The sequence below is a fragment of the Siniperca chuatsi genome, linkage group LG12 (genome assembly GCF_020085105.1).
Source record: "Siniperca chuatsi isolate FFG_IHB_CAS linkage group LG12, ASM2008510v1, whole genome shotgun sequence".
In the NCBI taxonomy this organism is placed as follows: domain Eukaryota; kingdom Metazoa; phylum Chordata; class Actinopteri; order Centrarchiformes; family Sinipercidae; genus Siniperca; species Siniperca chuatsi.
This window is the reverse complement of record NC_058053.1, coordinates 10,777,598-10,795,476: the sequence shown is the minus strand read 5'-3', so window position 1 is coordinate 10,795,476 and position 17,879 is coordinate 10,777,598. Positions and strand designations below refer to the sequence as shown.

At 40.6% G+C, this 17,879-nt stretch overlaps 1 protein-coding gene across 1 annotated transcript; it reads right to left on the bottom strand.

Moving 5' to 3' along the window:
- Positions 1 to 14,556: 14,556 nt before the first annotated feature.
- vgll3 (vestigial-like family member 3) lies at positions 14,557 to 17,657 on the bottom strand. Its single transcript, XM_044216596.1, has 4 exons — positions 17,193 to 17,657; positions 15,976 to 16,318; positions 15,263 to 15,808; positions 14,557 to 15,129 (listed from the first exon to the last, which is right to left on the bottom strand). The coding sequence occupies exons 1-4, from the start codon at positions 17,295 to 17,297 to the stop codon at positions 15,089 to 15,091; spliced, it is 1,035 nt and encodes a 344-aa protein (XP_044072531.1). The 5' UTR covers positions 17,298 to 17,657; the 3' UTR covers positions 14,557 to 15,088.
- Positions 17,658 to 17,879: the final 222 nt, after the last annotated feature.

Genomic DNA, 17,879 nt, shown 5'->3' with positions numbered 1-17,879 from the left:
GCTGACATGGAGATGGACTCCCAACAATCTTCCATCCTCCTCTTTGCCTCAGGTCCATGGAGCATGTCATTTGACCTCAAAGAGCTCCTTCCATCTTCTACCAACATCCCTACACAAGGCCATGCTTCCCTCCCAAACTTTCCAAGTCATAACCATAACCTTTCCAATGTCCTGCTTTCATTTCTGTAGTTCTGAAACAACCACAAACTGTAACCTCTCTGGCCTGTTGGTACCTCTGCTGAGTCTGGAGTTGCCTGAGTTACCACTACTCAGAGGGCTAATTTCTTCAACTTGACACCTTCCACCAGCCATCATCTTCTGACTCCATGTCCTCAACCTCTGACCATATATAACATATATAAGAAAAATTGTTCAAAGTTAAGGGGTGAAGTCTTTCCAGAGTCTCCTGCAGCTGTTTCCAGCAAAGCCCCAACACATGTTTTGGGTGTACCAAGTGTGTCTGACAGCCTCCCCTTCAATCTGATCAATCACACCACCAGATGGAGGTAAGCTGACATCCAAGCCCCTACTCTTCACTTGTATGTCCATAAGAAATGGCCTCAGGTCTGATGAAACTACTACAAAGTGCCCCTGAGTGCTCTTGTACCCTTTACCTTTAGGTGACTCCTTGTGTTTGAACATGGTGTTTTTATGGACAATCTATGGCTGGCACAAAATGGAATGACACACCACTGAGGTTTAGATCAGGAAGGTCATTTCACACCCTTCCAGATATCCCAGTTATTGCCAATATCAGCAAGATGTCTCCTAATTGAAGACCATCATTCAAGCTAAGGTATGTGTCTGAAATGTATGTTTTTCCAAAAACATACTGATTATGCCATTAAGGACAATATTGAACAAAACATATCGGTCTAATCCTACTTTGAAGTGCCAATGCGTTGTTGCTGCCAAGCCTCTGTAAGGCCCATCACAGCTCATATAAACACAGCAAACATATAACAACACCCTGGCATTGAAAACAGAGAGAAACAGATGTGTGTAAGTGTGTACGTCCATTAGTTAATGTGTATTGAATTCCTAATTTGCTCACATGTGGGCACCATACTTACTTTAATTTGGGTATCAGGCCTCTTGGCAAATACTATGTTGGCGGGAAAGCAGTAAGGACCTGTATAATTACTGAGACCAGAGAGAAGAGTGAGCTTTTCACCAACACACTAGGTCACAGTTTAACTATGAGATAAACAGAATGATGAGAGAGGAGGATTAGGGGATGGAAAAAAGTATGAACTCTGGAACAACCTGCCAGAGTTGTTTGAGGGTTTGCACAATCAGTACTCTCCAATCACTGCTCAAAAAGTTTCATGAGCTTGCTTTCATGTGTTTTACTTAGTTTCTAGTTAGGCCAAAAAACAGCAGCAGCCACAGCTGCTCACCGGCCCAAGATGTCGGTGTGTCCCTGGTGTGAAACAAGTGTTAATGGCAGGCATGCTGAATGGAAGGTCACTTATGTAACCATGGTTCTCTGAGTGAAGAGACTGCCTCAATGCCCCTCCGAACCGATCAAGTTTAACAAGAGATAACCACGTCCTAACAGCCCAGTATCCAAGGAATTATGTTAATAATGGATGATGTTGCACCTCACAATTTAACTTAACTAGGAAGTAGTGTGTCCCTGAGGCCAGGGTGGTGGATTGACGCAGCATGTTTGTGTCCTGTCACAATCCTGCAATTAACCTTTTTCTTAACCATAACCACAATCTGCCTAACCTTACCCAAGTGTTTTAGTTGCCTAACCCTAACCATAGCTTAACCATAATTATTTGCAATAACCAAAATTTTTCCCTATCCTTAACGTACAGTTGCCGTTCACAGGCATTGTACAATGTGAGAATTTAAAAAAAAGTTGACATTGACGATGATCTGGGGCTTTCACAGAATCGTCCAATGTTGACATTTTTATTTGCCAATTTTTGTCAGCCCTAAAGAGTATTCATGTCAAGCGCCACCATGGGGTCAGTCTCTGTTCATGTGAAATTTGTAGAATGGAGAACTGTATGTACCATCTGTAGCCTGACCTTGATCGCACTGCTGGGCTGAGTGCTGCTTGCCTTTTCTTTCTCTGCAAGGAAGAAAGGCATACAATTTTAGAGTAGTCTAAATTCAAATGACTATAAATGTAAAAAAAGAACCTAATACTTGGGATGTATAAAAAGTTATGCATCATGTACTTATGGGGTCTTGGTCCTGGATTAATTTACTATTCAGGTCTCCTTTTATGTGTAACTAATTTAAAATCAGGGCCTGCCTTGGGTTGTATTTTGTGTGCTGTGACCAGTATTGTCATTATTTTCATTATCATCACCACCATTGTGGTTGTGTTAACATTAAGTTTGTTTTATCATGTTTTACATTGTTACATGTTAAATTATTTCACTTAAGGGCCAAAATCTAATAAAATCCATGCTAGCCAGCTACTAGAGATCATTTAAAACTGTGGCAGCCAAAGTGGTCCACTTGTGGAGAAATATGTAACCAAACAGAGGGTCTATTCTCCTCCAGAGTTCATTTGCATTTTCCTTGGTGTTAGCAACTCTGCTTCACAAACTCTTTCCCTCACTTACACATACAGACACACACACATAGTGAGGGGTGTGCGTGGGCAGATAGAAAGGAGAGGAATCCCTGATAAGCCAGTAGCCCGGTGGAGGGCATAGAGAGAGGAATGGCAGCTATGTTGGGCATTCACAACACTGTGTGGTGTCACCAAACAAAGCCTTCCCTTCTCCCGTCTGTCAAAGACACCATTGTGGCGTGAGGAGAGAGCCTTTATATTACACACACATTCCACGCATGCTCCCCCCCGCTCCACACACACACACACACACACACACACACACAAACACACACACACACACACACAAATAAAAAACCTACCATATAAACCTACATATACACAGATGAAGATGCAAACACCAAAACATTACATGTAGTCTCTGTTTTTACTTACAATATTAACAATACAGTACATGCATATACAAATACAACATTCAAATGAATCATTACAAAGTCAGAAACTATAAATGTGAACACAAAACATACAGATACAAACACAAAAAGGCAAGATTACACCATTAACACACATGTATACACATGTAGTATTATTATATAAACATATATGTCGAGAAATTCTCTCACTTTCACTTTCGTTTCTGTGGCTTCTGGCTGGCTGGGAGACATCCAGCAGAGAGGCTGGCATTCCCAGCATGGAGCCCCCAGTGAGTGTCACCTGTGAGTGGGTGGGAGCGAGGGGAAGCTCCCCTGCTCACTGGAAGTCTGGGAAGTTAATGACAGCTGACACTCACTGGGGGGTTGACAGCGAGAGTGTATGAGAGTTGTTCCTGTTAGAGAGAGGGAAGCTGTCTGTGTCTGTGTGTGTGTGAGAGAGAGAGTGAGTGTGTTAACCTCTTCCTGTTGCTCTGACAAGCTCCTGACTGCTCCTGCCACCTCCACCTCAGCCACAAAGGACTCATGGGAAGGCGGACATGACAGGAGGGCGGGACTCCCATATGTCTCATGTCTGACTTTGCAGAGTGACTCTGCAAACACCTGTCAATCACTGTCAGGGTAGGACGAGAGCTACAGTACAGCTGGAATGTGTGTGTTTGTTTATTTGAGATTTAAGAGTAGCAAGAAGAATGGGAGCAAGCTTTGAATGTTAAAGATGGGCATTAAAGTGTGTAATGTGTCAGTGAGGAAGAAACGCCTGTGTGCATTTTAACATCGAAAAGAAAAGAGCAATTGTGCTGACATCGCAGAGCCTTTTGTTTATGGTAACAGATGCTGCTCGTTTTATTTTCAGATGTTTTCTGAAGTGTGTGCCAGTATTTCTCTCATTATACTTTTGAAAATGTCTCTTAATTTCTGCCATACTGACAGTCTTTTAGTTAGTTAGATTACTCTTTAGTCAGGGCGAGGCATGAAGGAAGGCCCATGGGTGGACAATGCTAACTTTATCTCATTAAAAGATATTAGGAAACCAATCTGCCTGAACATAATTGTGATATCCACATAACTTTATGTTGTTTGGGAGATGTGTGTGTGTGTGGAAAGGGGTGGGTGGGCAGCAGATGCTGACAGGTTGAGATTATTTGGGGCCGGCTCTCCTGTCAGCCTCGTAGAGAGCTTCCCAGCATGGGGGTCACCATCACAGAGGAAGCTCACTTCCCCAGGTTACAGTGGCAGGGCCTACCAGGACTCTGGGCCTGGACAAGAAGTCCTGCTGAGGGGCTTACTGGCTGCAGGGTGCCTGGTTAGATTGGTGGATAAAGACCTAGACAGTAGGGGCTGAGTACAAGGACAATAGAGGGACAGTAGGGGAGAGGACGATTACCTGCCAATTAGGCAAAGTTAATGTGAAGAATGATGGGTGTCAACCTGTCAGAACCTGGGGAGGTGGGGGGATCAGCTGGATAAGCACCATGTTATCCCTCAGATTACACTCTCTGCTGACATGATCACACACACACACACACACACACACACACACACACACACACACACACACACACACACACACACACACACACACACACACACACACACACACACACACACAGGCACACTTTCAGATTGTACACTAATAAATTGCAATACTATAGCTAATCTAATTTACATGAGTAATTCCAGCCATTTAAAATGATGCAAACAAACATGAAAATTCTTATTTTAGTTGGTGTTATTGGTCCACAAACATCCAATATGGACGTATTTACTAGAGATACAGGGCTGCACAGTAATAGTTAGCAGGATAGATTCATTGTTTCCTTCGTTGTTTTTTTTTGGTCTCACCTCTTTTAAAGTTGATATTTTTCAGCTCAAAACATTGGCTGGACAAAATTCACTTTTCACGTTTTCGCACTACTTGGCAGTTCAAATAGTAAAGTACATTGGAAGCTTATTTCCCAGCAAACTCTGGATCCTTCTCTATAATGCATTTATAGGCACATTGCAGCTGTAAGTTACTCTTTAGTTTCATTATTAGTTGATTATATGATTTTTACAACATATATCACAAGTGGTTACACAGGTGAATGCTATAAGTTTGGACAGTTTACCCAGTTTACCCAGTTTACACCGTGAAAACTGTTACTGTAGGACGTCACAGTAACTTTTCAGTAAGTAACCATGCCTACTGAAGTCAGTTTGCATTTGATGTCAAAACTACTGGTGATGTATTATAATTATAGAGAACTGTTATTTCACAATTGTATTAGATATTTTTATTTCAAAATGCCCTTTTTCAAAAGTTGTTTATTTCATAATGGCATTTCCCCCAATAACACTTTTATTTCATGTCAAGTTTCATTTCATAATGTCACTTTATGACATGACAGTGGTGTAGTCACCGCTCCCTCACCTTTCAGCCAATCACATGCTCACTGCCTCTTAAGCAAGTAAGCTCAACAACCGATCTGGGTCAGTGGTCCAGGAATGCCCCTCTGTGGCTCTGGTATGTGTGGTATGGTCATTATGGGCAGCATGGGACAGTAGCAGCAGGTAGGGTCACATAACACAGGCCGGGATGATTGACAAGCAGGTGGCAGAGCAAGGGATTCCCCACTACTGTGTGTTTTCAGTTCCTTTTCAACTGATTTGCCTCTACAATAATCACAATATAAGGTTTAATGGGAAAATTCTTGCCATTTTACAGATTCCAGCGCATTCGTAGATATTTCACAGATGTCTGTCATTTAATTCTGAACTGATTGTTGAGTGTTTTTGGAATACAGTTAACATGTTTTTTATTCATGTTGCTGTACAGACATCACAATAGTACAGGACAATTAGTGTAGTACCATCACAAAAAAAAAAACCCACAAAAATTTGTATTTAAATGATCTTTATGAAATAGGATTTCTTTCAGATTCTTTCTCCACTTAGCAACTAGACAAGACAGGGCAGTGACAGGTCTAACACTCAGCACCGATTTACCCCAAGTACCGGACAAAGCATAGGTGGGAGAAAGAGTGTGTGTTTCTGTATGTGTATGTGTGTGTGTGTGTGTGTGTGTGTGTGTGTGTGTGTGTGTGTGTGAGAGAGAGAGAGAGGGTTTAGGGAGATTTAACTCTACAACAGTAGAGACAGACTGACATACAGTGACACAGGCATTAGTAACCCATGAGTTTTGATAATGAAAATGTGTAACAGGACGAGTAGGCGAAGTTCCACTAGAATACATTGGAAGAGAAGATTCAAGTCCCCATGTGGGTATGTCTCTGCCCTGCTGCAGTGTCCTGGAGAAATCCCATCATCTCAAGGTGCATTGCTCCATAGTTGACCCTGACCTCCCTTCAGCACACAACTAATGTAAGTTTGCCATTTGTTCAGCACATTATCAATGGCTTGACTTCATTTTGATGTTCAGAAAAAAACTGTCATGCACTGAAAACAAGACCAGGTCAAAATAATGAAAGAAACTGGAAATGTAAAGATTCTGTAGAACATTAACATGGTGGGGTCAAACCTAAGATATTATCCAAATTATCAGTGCAATTGACTGACACAAGTCTTATTAAAAAGTGGATGCCAAACAGTCAGTCAACCTTTTAATGGTGCATATTCCTCCCTGTCCATTGTAAGCAACTATGTTTTTATTAGGTTAATATTAGTTTATGCCGGATTCCTCATCGGTGTGTTATGGAGGAATTTTAAAAGCCTGTGTTGAAAACTGCCTCACCCTGTTTTAAAGGGATTTTTTGTTTTTTGGAAAATGTTACTGTTTTCCCGTGATGCTATTCGTCCTGAACAACTGTTTCTGCTGCTAAACAAATGTTTCTGGATGTTCATTTGAAGAGATGGCAATCATATTTCTTTGTTAAAACTAAAATTTGAGATTTTATAAACATGCAAATTGCAGTGTGTCATTTGATTAGACCAGCCAACCTATGAACAGGAGCATTTTCCCTCCTTTTGAATAGAGTTGCTATTGAACCACAACCAGTAACTTGGCTAAGATTTACTATTTCCCTCTTCATTATACCTTTAAGCCCCATGTAAAGAAATGAAAAGGTATTGTACACTGAACTGTCCTTTTAAGGAGCCACTAACCCACCTCTAAGAATGTCATACAGCTTCCACGGGAAGGTTTTAACATCCTGTAAAGGTTGAAATGTTGTTGGATGTTTTCGTTTTATGGCTTCGAGTGGGCTAACTACTACTGTATCTGTTGGTAATAAAAAAAGTATGTTAGCTACATTCCAGAAATAGCGGTATTGGCATATAAAAAGTCATAAGAGTTGAATCTGCCCCTCTAGATGCAGGCAGAGCTGTAGTGGCGCAGCCTATAGTGGAGACTGAGCAGGGGAAACAGGTGTTGGTTGCTAAATGTGCTTTCAGTGAGCAGAGGAATGACAGCTATGTACTGGCCTCTGTGGTTACTGGCACATTACCCAGAGTGGAGCTGACAGAAACAACCTACTGCTGCTGCTGCTGCAGCTACTATGGCCTTTATGAATGGAGTGCCTTTCCCTCCGATGGAAGAAGGACTTTGGTTCAGTAAATGGACTTGGCAAGGAAAAGTATGAAGTTATTGTATGCTGTGTGTATTAATCTTTATTTCCCCAACCCAACTGAGCTCCATGCTCTTTTCAAGCAGTTACAGTTCCTTTGTTTTATAATTATAGTGCCCCATACAATCTCACTCTGTGGTGATATTTGGAGTCAGACCTTCTCATGACCCTAGTTCTTCCAAAGCGCCAACTTCTTCTGGTGGAATTTGTTTTCTACTTCTCATTTTGAAAAACTTTTTTTCAAAAATCCATCTTCTGAAATCTGGCGAGGGGAGACATCATCATGCATCCTGGCCACTCTGTGTGTGGGCAGGCAGAGGAATGTGGCTGGCCTGTGTTATGGGTGGATGTTCTTGCTGTACATTGTAAACAGGCGTAAATGTTGATCTTTTCCTGTGGTGTAAGTGTGTATTGAAATTGATTTAATAGCCTGCGCTCGACTGTTGGAGCTCCAACAGACCTCATGATTGCCACACTCAGGATTCCCTCCCTCAAGCCATATGGGACTATAAACACTAACCCTGTTGAAACTATTACAAATGCCTATTTTTTTGCCTCCAGTTCTAATTAAACATCCTGAAGTGATACATGTGAAGCCATACTCAAGGAATTGATCAGTGCATTCCTTTTCTGTGAGAAAACAACACAGTAAGCAGTGCTGATGAACCATGTTGGTTAGCTGTCTGATCCAAACCAATACTGTCTAATACTTTTCAAATTCTGTAACTTTTACTGCTGCAGCTGTAAAGAAATCTAAAGGCAACGCAAGTAAGAAATAAAGGCAAGAAAGATGAAAGTAAAGTGATCAAGATAGACTTAGAAAAAAACCCATTCTATTAAAGCCGTAAAAGCAATTTAAAGCCGCTCGAATCAATATTATTATATTTACAGTGGATTGAATGTCGTGTAATGTGAAAGTGGTAGCTCGTAGCTACAAACCCACAGAAATCACCCGATTCTGCAGTTCCCCTCTGCTCGAGCATTTCACCATCTTTCAGCAAATTGTTTTGATTTTCTGGCCAGCAGCTGTTTTCTGGGAAAACAGTTTGGTGTGCATAACTTGGTTGACTAGTGAAAAGGTCCAACAATGGCGAATGTCCTATTTATGTGATCATGAGGGGCATGAGGGAATGGGTTGAAAAAAAGGCATATTACATTATAATTATCATGAACATCATAAGTATTAACCATAATTAAACATTTTTAAAATGATTTTGTTTACTACGGAGCTCGCTTCATCTACGTTCTACTTGTAGTGACTGACTAGTTTAAATCCAATGTATCTGTGATCCGATGGCCAGCGGATCCAACAGCTGCAAAGGAGCACTGGTCCATCACTGTCTGTGTTTCCACATCCACTGGAATGAATGACGTCTGGCCTCAGTTAATCCAACAATTCGTGAAGTTGTGTAAATGGCGTTAGCAACTTGGCGGAGAACATAGCGGAGCATTTAGCAGCTAAAGAATCAGATATTTTTCTCAGGAGTTGAAAACAGAGCTAAAAGGAGATAAAATTCATCAAGTGAAAACAAACATGACTTCAAATGAATGCTATGAATGAGTGCCTGCTGAATGTGTAAATAAGCCACTCTTTGCTAACACCACTTCATAAGGTGATAATATGTAATGTAGTGTTTACTGCTATCTGTGCTTCCTCCACATGACCAAAAAATTCATTATTACAGCTTTAACAGACGTTTCAAAAGATGCAACTCATTTAGTAGCCTAGCTCATTGAGCAAGTTGACGTTAAGTTAAAAAACAACAACAATCTTGTAAAAACCCTGCGATGCATTGTCACATCTGGGCATTTTGCTCCATCTACCATTTCTGATCATATGAATAGCAAATGTTGCACTTTCACCACAGCTTTTACATTTTGCTATATTTTTTTTTCCTGTTTTCCTATTCTCAGCAGTTTCTTGTTGCCTCCTCTCTTCTGCTGTGACACTTTTTTTCTCCATGGTATCATTATTATTATTAACTTCGTCCAATCTAAACTGGATTAAATTTAACTGTAATGATCTAATCTAAACTAAATTTGATTAGAAAGCTTATAGAGATTTAATGTTTGTCCTGTTTGAACCTCCAGTACATGATTTGTTCACTGGACCTGCAGCATTATGTACATAATTGGTAGTTAAGATAGAAAAGAGAAAAACAAATTTTGATGTAATAATACAGCTATTATTGCTCTAATACAAATTCTAATAATACTTGCCTTGAGAAGCTGAACGTCAGTAAATTCTGTTTTTTCACTGGCTTCTATTCTCCTTGGGTGTTCGGTCGTTTGGAAACAACTCAGGTATCATTTAAAACAAAGAAGACTTGGCGAATCAGCTGTAATCAACAGGACAAGTGTTCTGTGACACTCCCAGCATGCTTCATTAGGCTGCCCTGTTGACACAAACAGAGTGGTGAAAGCTGAGCCTTTCACTAATACCCTTAATACCCCTAATACTTGCACGAGGAGGGCAAATTAGCTCTAATTACCCCAGTGATTTGTAGACGTGGAGCTGGCTCATGGAGGTGAGAAAAAGATGTTTGAAGGGAAAAGGGGGGAAAAGGGAGTGAGAGGGATGTGAGGAGAGATTATGATTGCCATATGCCTCTTTTACTCACTTTTATTGTTTTTTAAATCTTTTCTCCTCTCCTCTCCTCTCCTCTCCTCTCCTCTCCTCTCCTCTCCTCTCCTCTCCTCTCCTCTCTGCCCTGATCTCTGTATTTATTTAGTTTTGTGTTCGGACAGCTGGGGTTGTGTTGCTGATTGTGAGACTAATCATCCGCTCAATTACTCTGGAATGTGTAGCTGGGTCGTGTTATGACTGATCAGCTTTCCCTCTCTCCCTCACGCTTTCTTTTCATCTCTTTTTGTGGACGCCAACACTCTCCAGTCTGCTACTCTCTTTCAGCATCTGTTTTCTGTCTCTTGTTCTCTCGCTGTTTCTTTAGCACTCAATTCGATTCAATTCAATTCAATTCAATGCTGGTTACAGATACACTGGATATTCCCTTGGGACCAAAGCAAAATCTGAAAAATACTTTACTACAGCTATCTGCTATGTTATTCCTCATTCACTTTGACAGCAAGATTACTTTGCTTCTTATTGTAGGTAACATTATGGCTGAGATTGTTTGATTGTTTCACTGAAGGGTGATTTGAAAACCGTCTACAGTAGTTTGGCTCTTTATTTTCACGAAAAACAGAACGATTTTAAAGATAATCTGCAACATTTGACCATTTTTATGCCATTAAATGTAAAAAGAAAAGTAAAAATTGAAACTACACATTGTGAAATATTAGTAAATTAAATGAATTATAAGAACCAGGCTGGGGTTTAGAGGGCAGCAACGACAAGAAGTTCAGTCTGAGCATGAAAGGTTCAAACGGGGCTCACCAGTTCAGAAGGAAATGTGAATTCCATGAAAATAAAAGAGAAGATGCAACTATTTCCTCTCATTTTTTAAAATTAATACAATTCTCTGTTACAGAAAGGAAAGATATATTGGTTACAAAAGAGGCAATCATGGCAATGAGGACATGGTGATCCAAAGTAGATTGGCTCTGGGTTCATCCACTTCTCATTTAGTGTCTTTTGTGCATGGAAACATGGTTTTGTGTGTGTGTGTGTGTGTGTGTGTGTGTGTGTGTGTGTGCTGGGCTTGTAACTGGGTTTGTAAGTTTACGTTTGAGATAAAATAATAAAATGTATCCATTTGGAAAGATATACCAGACTGTGTTTATACCAACATATATAAATGCCGTCATGAAATGAACATTGCTTGTATATGCATGCATACTGTATGACAATGTCATCAATTATTGATTTGAAGATCTTAAATATCAGCACAAAGCACTGGCTATTTAAACTTTAATTAAAAGCTAATGCTACACATGCAACATTTCCTAAATATCTGAATGCCCCTTTTTTTTATAATCGACATATTAATTCACTTTTATATAGCTTCCAGCTCTGTATTGCTGTATGTTAGTGTTCTTCCTGCAGTGGAAGTGCCTGTGGTGATTCTCCAAGGCTGCCAGTGGGATGCCAGTTAGCATATAAGTACACTACATGCTGATGCAGAGGCTACATGCTAATGCTAATTAGGAACTCTGGAGGAGAGGAGATGAGAGGACATACTTCTGCTGGAAAATCTTCTTAAATACCTCCATCTTTTTCTATGTTTCGTCTTGCCTAGTCTTTTTTACTCTCTCGCTCTTCCTTTGTGAGCTCTGGGAATATCAGAGGCCTGATGTATTAAATACCATGCTAGAAGATTTAACAGAGAATTTCATAAAGCAATTATTAGCAATTATAAAAGAGTGCTGACACATTTTCAGAATGAATAAATTCCATTTGCATGTTATTTTACTGCTGAAATGAACCCAAACAGGGCACACACCGGCAACTGCAGAAAGCATGAGAGATACACCCACAACTGGATGATTTTTAGGAAGGGCTGCAGTGCTTGGTAGCATCGTTGCATTCTGTGTGGCTTCAGTCTAAGACATTCCCATGTAACAGTAAATAAAAGAATAAGCACAGCTCATGTCAATTAGGTTTTGATTACTCTGATTTTTCTTAGAGAAGGGTGATCACAGGATTTCAGTAGTAAACAGGATCCAGATAAAAATCCCTGACTTGTTTATTTTGCCATAACATGTTAATGTCATAACAAACATGAATAAACAACTAATATACTGCTTAAGAGTCTTTTTTCCCAGGTTGTTTTTATACTTCTGTGTCAGATATTGTTGTTCATACTGAGTGCTGTCCATCGATTCATACTAAGTAATAGACAGCAACTGACATGCTGGCAATTGTGCATTTGGTAGTCCACTGAATGCCTCATAGTCTTCACTGGAGTGACATTATCTATTAAATATAGTGAACGGAGGCTTAACTGTCATCCTCTAAGAATATCCAAATTCACTTCTCACTTGTCAAACTTTTGGAATAATCTGTTGATAATGAACAAATATCATCACCTAAATTAACCTTTTCCACTTTAGTTTTTCTACTTCAGTGCATCATGATTTGTTGATACTTCGGATGGAAATGCAGCTGCTGAGGTCCAGATTTGAAGTCCTGCTGTTTAGAGGGGATGGAGAATGAGAGATGTGGGAGAGGAGGCTGGAATGTTAGTGGGCTGCTACTGCTGATCATACCACCTGGTCAGACCACTCACTACACACACACACACACACACACACACACACACACACACACACACACACACAGACCTAATAGTTGCTCAAGCTCAGCCAGCTGTTGATTATGTCAGGATGGGTACAAATAATGCTGGTCTTGGCAGAGCCTAAAATATGTATATCAAGCAGTAACGTTTTTTCAGTATTCCTACCAATGAACATTGTGATCACTTCTTGAATTCTTTAGAAAGCAAATTCTTCCAGACCTTAATTCAAACATTGATATCCAGGCTGTTTCAGTGCAAGTTTTAAATTAAATTTCATGCAAAAGATCTTGATTGAATTCTATATCAGAATAAAACAAAACCAAACCAACATTCACTGTAGGACCTGAAATCTGCGTGTGTCTGAGTAGTCTGCCACTCTCTGACAAACTTCCCGTCCAGACAGGAAATGCTTTCTTTGGTGTATGTTTGTCAGTCTCGGAATGTGTGTGTGGGTTTTTTACGTGTGTTTGTGTGACTGACATTTCATGGTATCTTACAATAACAATGTCTGTGGAATGGAACCCACTTCCCTTGGTACCACAACTCAGCTCCTGTCTGCTCCGTAATCAGAATCAGAATCAGAAATACTTTATTGATCCCCGAGGGGAAACTCTTTCGTTACAGCTGCTCACTATCACGTCAATGCAAACAGGAATAGAAGTACTAATAGAATAGAAATAGAAATAATAATAAAATTGGTCTGCAACGAGACAATTATTTCTAATAAGAAATAAGAGATGTGCAAATCAAAATATTATACACTATAATACAGCTAAGATAAATTAAGTACCAAAGTGGATTTAGAGGTTGATAAGTATGTACGGTATAATACAATGTAATAATATAAGTAATAAGTAATAGTGCAATAATGAGTACTGTCATGTTAAATGTAGCAGATTAACCAGATTATTAGACAGTGGATATTGCACAGCAGTAAAATAAGTATTGATAAATGTCAATAAGCAGGGAATATTAAACTGAAAACAGAGTATATTGCAAAGGAGTATTAAACAGAGAATATTGCACAATATTTCACAATATTATTACAGTGATGTTAATGATCCAATGCCCAGTTTAGTGACTTACAATAAACAACATGTTGTTTAGCGGTGTTTGTACCTGAGACATTAAAGTTATTCAGTGCTGCAACAACCAATAATGTCTGTATTCTTATTTTGAGCAACAGCCCAGGTCAGGTGGGTTAGTGTTTATTTTATGTGAGATATGTTGTTTGAAATTGGGACAAATCTACACTTTTGCTGGTGATAACAATAATCTCCTAACAGTTTAACAAACTGCTGTTTCTGCTGTTTTTAACATTCTGGTTTGGTCACCAAACCCTTTGAATATCACAGGGTTTGATGCCACATTTCATGAATTGTTTTGCTCATAGTTACTTCTGTCAGTCTGCTCTCACAATGAGTAAGCTTAGATGAGACACGGTAGAAAATCGGACTCTGTCTGACTGGAAATATTCCACCATTTTGATTTTAGTTAAATAATGACAAAGGTCCTTAGATTAAACGGAAATGTCAGCATCTGATTGACGTGTGTGGATACTTTTTCTATTTTCTATGGCAAAAACACTACACATCAATATTGTTTGGTGTCTTACTAAAGGAAACTGACTTTTCCTGATTTTACAAGAGAAGAAGCACCCATCATTTAATGGGATGTAATAGAAAAGTTATGTGTAATGAGTTGCACAACAAATGTATGCCTCCAGCAGGAATTTGTATGAATGTGCTGTCAGAATTCTACATATTTTGGGGGGAAATTAGTAAATTTATGTCTGAAAAAAAAAAACAACCTTCATTTGCAAATACAGTTCAACAATTTATTACTTAAACATACAGTGCCAATATTTACATTACACAATCTCCAAAGGCAAAATAGTAAAGTAGCATTCAGGCCAAAAATAGCAGAAGTCATCCAGCAAACAGCAACTTAGCATGGCAAAACTGTACACAAAGAAAACATTTACAGTCATCAACAAACATTTACTGTACAAAACAAAATGTGGATCAAAAATCAAGCTCTTGAAACAGAACCACTTGGTCTCACATTGCATGAAAAAGAAATGGTGTTTAGTGCCGACAGAGAAGAAGAGGCCTCCCAGTCCCACATCTAGTAGTCTGTTTATATCGTTCTTCAAGGGGTTTGTAGCCAAAGCATTTCATTTAAGTCCAAAGCCTGAGTTCATCTCCACAGTAAGTTGGTGGGCAGTGCAGGAGCTACAGTAAGACATCTACATTGTACATTACAGTGCTGGTGTTGCAGCCATACATTGATAGAGCCATATAGTCGGTCCTTTTTGGTGTGAATTGATATTCCTTTTTATTCTCAGTACATCAGTTAGAACCAGACTGACGTCTTTGCTTTGGTCTGATCAAGAGCTGCAGGAAAGAAAGAAACAAGGTAAAGTTATCATTGTGCTTAGTATCACTTACTGCACCAGTTAGAATGCATGTGGAGTTTGACAAATGCTTGCAACTCATTGGTGTGTAGAATTTGTTTTGTTGTATCCACCTGAGTCATACACCTCCAGGGATCCATGGAGGGCCGAGGGGGTCCAGGTGACAGAGGTAGCCGTGATGGGGCTGTTGCTGCTGGGGTCCATCTCCGTCTTCACCCCCTCGCTGTGTGGGGAACTATCCGTGCTGGTGGTCGGCTGGTTCTGGTTCCTAATACCAGGCAGCAGCAGAGGATTAAACCTGGGATCCAATGCTGGGCTGTGGGTCGGGTATGAATGGAGCATGGGGTGGTGATGCCGGGTGTGGATGTGGGGGTGGGGGTGAGGATGGTAGACGTTGTGGACACTGGGGTAGCCACTTGTGCTCTGGGGGTTCAGGCTGTAGGTCCAGCTATCGGGGAGTGTAGCCGCAGGCGGGAGGCTGGCCTGAGAGAGCATGTGGTCGGCCCACAGAGCTCCATCGGGGTGGCTGAAGGAAACAGGGCTGGAGGAGAAGTCTGGGTGGACTGAGACAGAGACTGATGGGAGGCAAGAACTGGCCTGGGATGGATAGGTGCTGTTCCACACTGAGCTGCTCGGACCCTCAGAGAGAGACCCACCATCTGGAACAAACATAATATAAACACTTTACACAAAAACAATTGCATTGTTTTTAACAACTTTATTAATTAGGTAAGGGTAAAAATCATCAGCTATTGTTGAATCTAATATCATTTAACCAGAGTATTTTTCTCTTTGAGAACTATTTCAGATTTGTTGCCCCCCTCACCTTTCCATGAGCCAACAGCTGGCTGAGTCACTCTGATTGGTTTGGTTTCGCTGTTGAAGCTGCTGGACTGACTGAGAGCCCGGGAGAAGTGCTCATCTACCACGTCACTGATATCGCCTTGGAAGTAGGTGAACAAAACACACCGGGAGCTCAAGTACTCTGCCTCTGCTGGTTGAGTACCATCCTTCAGCTCTGAACTGGACGTAGATCTACGGCCTGATTCGGTTCCTGGTGCTGTGGGGCCCTGTCGGAGGCCCTGATCCCTGGAAAGCATCCCTCTTCCTTCTCCTTGCTGCTGCTGCTCCATACACTCCTGCATCTTACTGTAAACACTCAGCTTCCTCTGGAGGAAGAGACAGAGAGAGAGATTAACTAACCTAAACTAGATCTGAATAGAATTGCAAAGAACTTTCATTTTAGTAGAGCCTGAATACTGTTTCAGAGCAATCAATTTCTATGAGTTTATTTTACAATACAGAACCAAATCTTATTACACATGTTGGTGGCAATAACGCTTGTCAAAAATCACAAATAAATAAGTAATATTTACACTCATAACAGTAATTATTTTATCTGGGAGCAGCTTGGGAGTTGTGTAAAAATGAGTTTCTTTTTTCCCATGCTGCATTCCAACTATTTGTAAAGCTCAATGTGCCTCACCCACATTCCTGAGTGACCGACCGGCTGTCATTACATCACCATTTGACCGCAGGATTAATAGTTCCGTGTCATTACGCCTGACCTGAGGTGAATACCGAGCCTCAGAGTGGAATTTGATCATTCAAAACTGAAATTGAAGTTAAGAGGTGTGTATATGAGGCGTAAAGAAAGTTTGAGGTGGCGTCTGAACAGACGTCAGGCAATATTGATAAACCTGTTTGAGTAAAAACGCAAGGACATTGATTATTTTTATGAAATGTGTACAAAATGTTCCTACAGTAACTTTGATTTTAGGGCAGGTGACAAACTTTATGGTATACTTTATCCCCAAAGTTAGCTACTTACATTTGTGTTTGTTCTGTGGATTTCTTTAACACTTTGTTTGTCTCATAAATAACTATTGCTTTTACAGTTACTTATGCTATTTAAGTTTTGGACACACTCACATTTCATCCTGGCTTTTAAGAAAGTGTCCTCTACTCAAAAAAAAAAAAAAAATCCACTTTGTTACTTTGTGTCACTCGGTAGTTACAAAAGTTGTATGATAATTGTCTCACCTGTTGTTGCTGGTGATGGTGGTTATAGTAAGTCGCCTTGTACGCAGCTGCAGGGAGGTAGTGCGCTCCATAGCTTTGGTGGTACATCACATCCAGGCAACTCATAGCGACGGACCAGAGCGGTTAATAAGAGGAGAAAGTCGGATGAGAGAAACACAACACAGCCGAGGGCGAATCTCCACTCCTGAGACTTCAGACGGGCTGTATCCTCCGAGCCATCGGTGCCTCCATATATGTCCAAACGCATACAATAGCCATGTCGTCCAGTTTGCATACAGACAATGTGCCCCCCGCTGTGCGCTCCACCAGCACCACCCGGGCCCACAAAATGGATCAAAACGGTATGAGACAAACACACTATCCTAAAAAAGACACACAAAAAAACCAAAACCCTCTTCTCTGACAAGTGTTCAGACCGCTTCTGATTGGGTGAATATTCCTTTGCCTCCTTCTCTCTCTTTCTGTTTTGGAGGGGAGTTATATTTAGAGAGGGCTGGGGCCATTTACTCACGCCCACCGGGGAAGGGCCTGCATGGAGCAGGGGACTTTAGCAAGGCACTAACACAGCCATGAGTCTAAGGGTTCTTTTCCCACTGGTGGCACTTATTCATAAAAGTTTAATGTACTCATTTGCTACTGTGGGTAAGATCTCATAGTTCAGAGACCCTTGACCTCAGGACTACCTGT

Bases quoted from the DNA above. Each gene is read 5' to 3' on its own strand.
- vgll3 (XM_044216596.1), bottom strand. From the start codon at position 17,297: ATGAGTTGCCTGGATGTGATGTACCACCAAAGCTATGGAGCGCACTAC. The intron at 16,319-17,192 runs GTGAGACAATTA...CTCTTCCTCCAG, and splicing joins ACCATCACCAGCAACAACAG to AGGAAGCTGAGTGTTTACAG. The intron at 15,130-15,262 runs GTGGATACAACA...TCTTTCCTGCAG, and splicing joins CCTGGAGGTGTATGACTCAG to CTCTTGATCAGACCAAAGCA.